At 51.8% G+C, this 9583-nt stretch overlaps 1 protein-coding gene across 1 annotated transcript; it reads right to left on the minus strand.

The window, feature by feature from the left end:
• Positions 1–569: 569 nt before the first annotated feature.
• Positions 570–3852, minus strand: EPOP (elongin BC and polycomb repressive complex 2 associated protein). Its single transcript, XM_031468223.2, has one exon. It carries the CDS (start codon positions 3326–3328, stop codon positions 2189–2191), a length of 1140 nt encoding a protein of 379 aa, XP_031324083.1. The 5' UTR covers positions 3329–3852; the 3' UTR covers positions 570–2188.
• Positions 3853–9583: the final 5731 nt, after the last annotated feature.

Genomic DNA, 9583 nt, shown 5'->3' on the forward strand with positions numbered 1-9583 from the left:
TTTTTTTAAACTCACTGCCCAGCCCCCTTCCAGGTTGAGGTTTAATACTTTGACTTGGAGGAGGGAAGCCAAAGGAACGGCATCCCCTTCCACTCCTCAGAGAGTCCCCGAAAGAGTAGTCCATGACCCACCACTCCTCTCCTTCGCCCAGAGCCCTCGCCATCCTGCCCAGGCTGGTCGAAAGGGCCAAAGCTGACCCAGCTGAAAGAAGGAGCTCTTTAAAAACAGGAGGCTGCCTTTCTGACTTCCTCCTTGCAAACACCGCCCCCTCTTCACAGCAACTCTCTCCCTACCCCTCACTTTTGCCTTCTACCTCTGTCTTCCCCATTCCTGGGGGGCAAAATAAGAGGGATACCCTGATGCAAGGGGTGGAAGGCACCCCCCACCTCCCTCCTCCCCACAACACAGCTGGAGGGGGAGGGGAGGTCAGCAGGGTTCATAAAGGCCAGATGTTGAGGAGAAAGAGAGTGGTGCCCGACCCACACCCACCCACCCCAACCCCACCCCCACCCCCAGCAAAAGAAAAATGAAAAGAGACAGCTTTTAAAACAAACAAAACTTTTGTGGTCCAAAACATTTTTTTTTCTTAAGAATCTGCTCTACGCAAACATTAACAACTTTTTACAAAACATTTTCACAGAAAAGGAGACAAGTCCTTCCCCAGTATCATATATGGGAATTGTTCCTCCCTCACCCCATCTTGGGGGGAAAGGGGGTGATATTCACTAGAGCGGACAGAAGGGTCACTGGGTCCCTCAGCTGTTGGGCAGATCGGCAACCCCCAGGTTCCCCTCACACCTCAACTTGGAATCTCCCTAAGAGCTAAACTCCCCTGACCTCACCTGGGTGGAGGAGAGAGCAATTCCACTCCCCTCCGACTCCAGGGGATCAGAGGGCGTGGTCGGGCCTATCTCTCCCCTCCCCCCAGAAAACAGAACTTCTGACCTCAAAACTAATCCCCTGGCCCTGCCCCTTTCGGATCCATCAGGTCCCTGACAACTCCTGAAATGCTTGAAGTTGGGTGGGGGGAGGATGCTAAAGGTTCCTCAGCCCAGTTCCCATCCAAACCCAAACTGTGCCCCTTCAAACGCCACTGGACCTTGTGATTAGGCCAAGAGCCCTTTCATTTACCCCCTCCACCAAGCAGCTTGTCTTGTTTGTAGCCTTTAAGGGGGCTGAGTTTGGGGGTCCAAAGAATGGACCCAGGCCTGCCCTCTACTTCCACCGCTCTGTCCTTAAATCGGTGGAGAGGATGTTGAAAGGCAACTTGTTTGGTCTGATTTTATTGATTTCTTCTACCTTCTATTACTTTCCCTGGGATAGTCTCTGCCGCCTTCCCCAGGCAAAGTCTGCACTTTTGAAGGGGAGGAGGTCTCTCAGTCCTGCCTCTCCTAATATGAGTAAACTGGGGGAGGGGGCTGATTTATGGGGGGGGGAGTCCTCTTTCACCCATCAAACCTTATAACCTGAAAGCAAACAGGGAAAACTGAAGAGGGAAACCCCAAAACTGGACAAAGGGGAAAAGTTGGTGGCTGAGAATGAAGATTTTGGCAATTAGGGGTCACCTGACTTGGGGGGCCCTAGGAAAAGAACAGGAAGGTGGTGATCTTCCCCTTGCCTAAGCTGCTCCCTCCCCCGTGAAGGCTGCGGTGGTGCTTGGGAGGCTACAGAAGGCCTGAGGAGAGTAAAGGGTTAAAGGCCTGGATGGTGGTGGGGGGGTGCATGCCCCCAGGGAGCTGCCAATCACCTCCCCGCCCCCACCACAGCCCCCCCACCCATCCCCAGGCTCTCCCACAGAAACAACCGGTTTGTCCATCACCAAGGTCTCTCTCCCACTTTTTTCCCCCTCATCTTTGAGCAGTAGCCTCCTTGGCTCCCCCTGGGGTGAAGGCCCTGCCCCCGGAGATCCGAGATGGAAGAGGGGAGGGATTGGAATCTATGTCATTAAGCCTTTTTCGGTTAAGCCTTCTCCTAACTCCAGACGTTGGTTCTTCTCCAAAGGATGAGGGGAAGGGGGTGTCACCCCAACCAGTTAGGTGCTTTAAGATCACTGTTATCTGAGGTCCCTCTGACCACAGCCCATAAAACATAAAGGGGGCAGGCAAAGGTGAGAAATGAGGCTCTATCCTGGAGCCCACTGTTTGGCTGTGGCTCCAGCTTTTTCCCCTTGGCAGAAAAGGTCTCACGTTCAGAGTTGCTCCAAGTTGATCCCCCAGAATTTGAGGCCGGGGGGCTCAGGGACAGCGGGACCCCCTATCTGCCACCTCCACAGCGGGTGGGCAGGCGGGGGCTTAGAGTCTCCCTGGAGGCGAAGCGAGGATGCCGGCCCCAAATCTCCGTCCTCCCCCACCACCAGGGCCGGAGGGCAGGGGAAGCAGTCGAGGAGGCTGAAGGTGCTCGTGGTGGGGAGCGTCGGTGCGGGGCGGCGGGGCTGCGCGCTGCGATGCGGGGGCGCCGGCCGCCGGCGTTTCTTGCCGGCTCCTCGGGCCGGCCCTTTGGCTGGCGGCCGTTCGGGCCCCCTGCGCAAACTCGGAGTGTCGAGGGCGAAGCCCTTCGCATAACACCAAAGTTTCGACCGGCGGATCAGACGATTGAAATGTTCCTGGCGGAGATCGCCGGGCGCGGCCGGAGCTCCGCTGGCCGTCGAGGGGCTGGCGGCCGGTGCCTCGGGGGCGGCCTTCGGGGGGTTTCCATCGACTGCGGCCGTCTGGCCCGGCAGGGGCGGCTCCGGCACAGCCTCTGGCCCCGCGGGCTCAGAGGAGAGGCCCGCAGGTTGCGGCGGAGGCGGGGAATCGGGCTCCTGATGCGGGCTGGCGGCGGGTCCGGGCTGGGAGTCGAGACCTGGAGCTGGTCTAGGCGGAGTCGAGGCGAAGCTGGTCGGAGATTCCCGAGGGCGCCGGGGCGCCGGGCAGTGGCCGGGAGGTAAGCCGGAGCGAGAGCCGAAGTGCGGGAAACTGCCTCCGCCCTCTTCCTCCTCGCCGCGGCCCCGGCACACTGCGGCGTCGGCATCCTGGCGGGCCGAGTAGCTGGGATCGTTGGTCCGCCCGGCCTGTCCCGCGAGGTGCTTCAGGCCATCCGGGGCCCAGCCGCCGGTGCACAGGGGGTCACGAGGGCCCAGCAGCACCGGGGCCCGAGGCGCCAGCTCCCCAGGCCCCAGGCCCAGAGAGGACGCCCGAGGTTTGGCAAGGGCGCAGAAGGCAAGGGCACGCAGGCACAGTGGAGAGAACTCTTGGGTCCCCCGACGCGGCTTCCGGGGTGTGGGGGAGCAGGGCGACCCTCGTGGGGACGCCGGCACTGCGAGGCGGGGAGCGGGGCACAGAGTCTCCATGGAACCGCCGGGGGGGGTGCCCGCTGCGGGGGCCCTGGTCCCAGCGGCGGGATGCCCTGGCTGCCCGAAGAGCCCACGGGCGAGGGGAACATCGCCCCCCCTCGACGGGGAGGTCTCTGCTCACGGGCGCCCCCGGCCCGCAACCCTGGGCCGCTGAGCTTTGGCTCCCTCTTCGATCTCGTCACGCGGCCTCCCGGCGGCCGGACTCCTGGGTCCCTGCGAGTCCTGGCGCGGTCGGCCGCCCTTCCTGCCGCCGCGATTTCTGCGTAGCCCGGGCGGGAGCCCCTCTCGAGCTGCCCGGAGCGCAGAGGCTGGGGAAACAAAGCGGCCGGCGGCCGCGGGAGGCGGGAAGGACCCCGGGCCCGGCACCCGGTGCCCGGGCCCAGGCGGCGGGGAGGGCGCCTTCCGCCCGCTCGGCTTCTTTCTTCCCCGCTGGCTCCCGGAGACCGCGTTATAGAGAACTGCCCCCTCGCTGCCCCAATACCAGCGCCGGGGCCGCGAGCCCGCAGCTGATTGGGCGGCACTGCCTGTGACGTTGGCCGGGACCCCACCCCTCTAGCGGCACCGCCCCCGTCCCCATTCCGCACACAGACACACACACGTGGACCCGGCGCGGCGGAGGCTGGGAGGGAGGGAAGAAGGGTGCGTGCGCGGGTGGGATCGCGAGGGGCGAAATGCGCCGCTGCATGTGGCTCGGCGGCGTGCTGGTATTTAGTCGGTGCAAAGCACTTCATTTTTTCCTTAGCAGTCATGGTTTTCGCATCCGTAAAATGGGAATGTTCGTAACTACCCTTTTGGCGCTACGCGAATCCACATAGGTGAATCTCAAAGACAAAGCTGAAGGGAAAGAGGAAAAGAGGTTGTTTAGGAGCTTTGCACAGCAGGCACTCCTGCGGGCAGAGAATGTACACCCCCCCCCCCCCGTTTCAGTCGCCTAGAACAGTGCCTGGCACATAGTGTGGGCTCAATAACTGTTGAACGACTAGTTAGGAATTATGTAAGTCTGTGCGAGATGAAAAAAGGAAGAAATAAATTCCGAGACGGGGAGTATTATATCCACAGAAGACGATAAATAGACTTTCTCAGCACCTGTTTCCATTTCTGACTTAGTTTCTAAATGGCCCCTTGACCAAATTCTCAGGGTATGGCTCTGCAGCCCCTCTCAAATTCCAAGACTCTGCTCTCTGAGGCCTGAACTGCCAAAATGGGTTGAGGAGACCAGAGGAGGGGACACACAGACTCTCACTCTTATCTCCCCTAGGGAGAGTAAGCAAAGAAATAGTGAATTCCAATTAAAATTCTGATAATGGAGGACCAGCCCCGGCAGCACGTTCTATCCTCTTACCTTTCTTTAGTTTCTGTAGAGCTTACCGTTACATGAAGGTTTGTGAGTGTATTTATTCTTTATTGTCTGTTTCTCTCCCATTAGTCTGGAAATGAGATAATGAAAACTTTGTCTTAGTCACTACTGCATCCCCTCTGCCTACAACAGTGCCCACATATAATAGGTGTTCAATATATATTTGTTAGTGAATGAATGAATTCCCAGGATATTTCTCTCTTGATAAAAATCAGTCTATTGGAATACGGCTGCCTTTCATTCCCAGAAATACAGAGAGATTGGTATGATGACATGGAGACAGGGTGTATCTGTGTGTGGACAGGGGATGGTCACAGAGAGCAATATCTCATTCTGGGGCAGCTGTAAGAGAGGGTTTCTGTCAGGGTACAAATAATGCAGTTTGCTTCCTGGTCCCCCTGATGGTGACAACAGAAGCATTGTTTCCCTACATGTCATCATATAACATTTGGGAGAAAAGAGATCAAGAAGGTCTGCCTCCCCTGCATCCCTTTTGCAGAGGCCAAAGGTAAAGACCCTGAGGTGGGATTGGGGTCTGAGGAACAAAGGGATGTGGTGTTCTATTGCTCAGAATACTACCCCGCTAGCATCTTCTGCAGAAGAAGTCTTCAGAGAAGTTGTCATAAGGTGGCATCCTAGGGTCTTGCTAGGTCTAAGTTCCAGCATACCTGAGTGCCAAGAGCCCTGACCTCCCCATACACACATGAGGAAAGTTCTGGAAGGATGATGATCTTCACAGCTGTCTCTTCTGGTGCACAGTGCTGAAAACTTTCACCCAGAGACAGGAGTGCCAGATTTCTTTTACTTTGAGGGCAGGGGGCATGTGCTTCAATCTGACCCTACTCCAGCCTCTTTGCAGCTGAGATGCCTGAGCAGTGGGCTTAAGCCCCACCTGAACCAGACTGGGAAGCTCCTTGTATTCCCTAGAGTCTCACTCATATTTGCATCCTTGTGCCCAGCACAGTGTTGACACAAGGTGAAAACATTAAAAAAAAGTTGGGGGTATGAACAAATGAATCTTATGTAATAATGTAGATGAACAGGCTTCTCTCTCTCCCACTCCGAAAGCCACCAGTCCCACAAATCTGAGTTTAAGGGCTTTACTGGGAGTCATTACCATAGAGAGTACTTCCCTGGAGGAGGAATTCCCTCCACATCCACTTTCCCTTCTTCTTCCTTGAATCGGGCACCCCAGAATATAGCCCAGATGTGAAAGCTTTTTGTGGGCACAAAGCACTATACAAACAGTAGAGGTTAGTAGGAGTAACTCTCCAGCTGAAAGGACCTGGAGTCATTGAGCCTCTGTTGTCAGAGGACTTAGACCGGGGATGCCAGCTGTGCCACCCTGGGCAGATCACCTGGACACTCTGAGTCTCAAAGTCGCTATCAGTGAAAAAGCACAACAGTAGTTTGCTCACCTCGTTGTCAGGAGGGTGGAAAAACGGTGTGAGCTGGCTGACCCAGCTGTTGCAATTCCCGTTGCCTACAGTAGAGGGCACTGGATCCCGTCTTCAGCCTGCGGGAGGAGGAGGCAGCAGAAACTTCTCATAGGAAAAAAAGATGGACGAGGCGGGATGCCGGGTCCCATCTGACACCTCCGGAATAAGGGACAAGAAAGGCCCCTGGAGACCTAGAAGCCTCGCTTCCCTCTCCATGGCCCATCTCAGTCTCACCCAAAGGCCTATGTTGAAGGATTTGGGAGCAAGGGGCCTGCCCACTTTCCCCAGTTTCCCCTGGGGGTAGGGAGCTGGCCCCAGATGTCCAACCCAATAATAATTTCCACAGCACTGATGACATTCCAGTCTCTGTTCCCCATAATAATTCTATGAGGTAGATACTTTTAATTTAAAAAATTTATATACTATATAGAACCCATTTTAAGTGTCCAATTCAGTGATTTTTTTTAGGGAGGAGGGTAGAGCTCAAGTGGTAGAGCGCATGCTTGGCATACACGAGGTCCTGGGTTCAATCCCAGTACCTCTTCCAAATACAAATAAATAAATAAACCTAATTACCTCTCCCTCATAAAACAAACAAACCAACAGAAAAAGCAATCCAGTGGCTTTTTAGTAAATGTATAGAGTCATATAACCATTATAACAATTCAATTTTATTGCTGGGTAGTATCCCATGGTAGGGATATACCTCATTTTGTTTATCCAATCACATTTGGCTTGTTTCTACTGTTTGATTATTCTGAGTAATACTGTGATGAACGTTGGCATACAAATCTCTTTGTGGACATGTTTTCATTTCTCTTGAGTAGATAGTTAAAAATAAAATTGCCAGGTCAAAGGATAAATATACATTGAACTTTTAAAGAAACTGCCAAGCTGTTTTCCAAACTGGCTATATCATTTTACATTCCTACTAACACCCATGTTGTAAATAAGGAAAGTGAGGGACGGAGATGCTAAGTGATTTGCCCAAGTTCACACTGCCAGCAAATGTCAGAGTCCGCTGGGTCCCAGGTCCATGTTCATTATCATGAGTCTGCCCCTAAGGTGATGAAGCTATGAGGGAAGCCATTTCTCACCTCACCACACCATGGCCACCACCATCTTTGTTCATCTTGCTTTCAAAATTCCCTAAGTCGGACTGTGCCAACCAAGAGAGCTGTATCCCCCTCTAGCCAACACCCACACTTTGCTCTGGAAATCTGCAGAGGTTAATAACTTAACTTCTGAACTCAGTTGGGTCTCTTCATATTCCAGACTCATCCTTTTACCAGCTATGGGATCTGGGGGCAAGTTACTTAACCTCTGCTTTAGTTTCCTCATCTGTAAAACAGAAAGAGCATCTTCCTTCATGCAATTTAAAAAAGTGGTTTATTGGGGGGGGTAAGTATATATAGTTCAAGTGGTAGAGCACATGCTTAGCATGCACAAGGCTCTGGGTTCAATCCCCAGTACCTCCTCTAAAAATAAATAAAGGAATAAGCCTAGTTCCCCCCTCCAAAATAAATAAATAAGAAATAGATTTTTAAAAAATAAAATAAAAAATAATTTATTACGGAAAATTTCAAACTATACAAAAGTAAACAGAGAAGTATAAAGAACTTCCATGTACCCAACACTCAACACTGACCAACACATGGCCAATCTTGTTTCATCTTTATCCTCATCCATTTTCTTCCCTACTCCCATTTTTTAAAAACCAACTTTACTGAGATACGATTGACATACAATAAAATGCACTAAGTGTACAGTTTGAATATTTTTCACAAGTGAATATACCTGTGTAATCATCACAATTAAGGTATAGAACATGTCCTATGTTATCCTGAAGAAAATCCCATACATCATGTCATTTCACTTCCAAATATTTGAATACATATTGTTACAAGATAAGGAACCCTGAAAATAAACATAACTCCAACCCTATTATTAAACTGAAAAAGAATTAACAGCCATCCTTTAACTTCATCAAACAGCCAGTCAGTGTTCAGATTTCTAATTATCTTAAAATATTTTTTCTCTGCAATTTATTTAGTTTGTTTGAATTAGGGACCAAGGGAGGATTTCAAGTGGTTGCTATGTCTCTTAACTTTCTTTTAATCTATAAGTTCCTCCTTCTTGTCTTTTTATTTTCTTCTTGCAACTTACTTATTCCATGAAGACATCAGATTGTCATCTAGATTTCCTGCAGTCTGGAATTTACTGATTGCATCCCCATGAGTTGCATTTAATTAAGCAACATTTATTCAATAGTATTTATTAAGCATCTACTATGTATAGGATTGCCAAATAGCACAAAAAATACAGAATATATACTAAAAAAATTATTTATCGGTAATTCAGATTCCTCTGGCAACCTTATCTATATTGCGATGTAACGCTAGAGACACAGTGGTGCATAAGACAGGCAAATCCCACCCCACCTTGAGGAGTTTGTGTTCTGGTAAACTAGACGGAGCTAGGTAATACACCAGCAGACAATGTTCCTTCTGGGAATATTGTGAGGATTAAAAGAGAAACCCACATGTTTAGTGCATGGTCCAGGGAGGCCCTTGATAAATGCAGGTTCTCTTGGCAATAGCTTAGACTTATCCCCTTCTGTTTCTTCCCTTTCCATCCCTGCTCCACATCCCCCCAAGAGCTACTCCAGGCTTGCCCACCTCCTGCCATACTTCCTCCGCCTGTCTATAGTAAGATCATTTATCTTTTCACCCCACAGTCCTGAGCACCTCCCTTGTTGCAAGCCTCAGACCAAGCCCCGGGAAATCAGAGGCAATGGGAACACAAGCTGGTGGGAGAGATGGACATTATAAGCTAATCTGAGAAGCAGCAATAAAAGGATGACCACGGTCCTTGAAATGGTTGAGGTGGGGGTGATGGTAGAAGAGGAAAGTCTTTTCATAGAAGGTCATCATTCACTTGGGCTCTAAAGGATGAACAGGAGTACACAGAGGAGGCATGGGAGAATTCCAGCTGAGGAAAGAGAATGGGCAAGGAACAGAAGCAAGCAAGTCCCTGTCCTGTGTGCCGCCAACGACCAGGCGTCCAGATCTGTCCCTCCTGCTAAGTAGGTGGCTTAGCCAACTACCCCCACCCCCTGCATTGGTCCTGTGCCATCGGCCCTCTGAGAGTCATCCCTTATTTCTCTTGCAGGGCCAACCCCATCAGCACATCTCTCCCATTAAAGAGCCAAATCTTTCCTTGACCGCACAGGCTCCAGCCCCTATCCCTCTCTTCTCCCCTTCACAGCCTAACTTCCCCCAAGAGCTGTCGACACCCTGCCTCCCTTTTCTCACTTCCCTCTTCCTCCTCAGCCCCCTTCCAGTGGCCTCCATCTCCTCAAAACCAACAGGCTCTCATCAGCCCTCCCATGTTGACCTCTCAACAGTCTCCCACATGATTGGCCACTTCCTCTTTCTAGGAGCTTTCTAGTCCCTT

This window comes from Camelus dromedarius, chromosome 16 (genome assembly GCF_036321535.1).
Source record: "Camelus dromedarius isolate mCamDro1 chromosome 16, mCamDro1.pat, whole genome shotgun sequence".
NCBI classification, from domain to species: Eukaryota; Metazoa; Chordata; class Mammalia; order Artiodactyla; family Camelidae; genus Camelus; species Camelus dromedarius.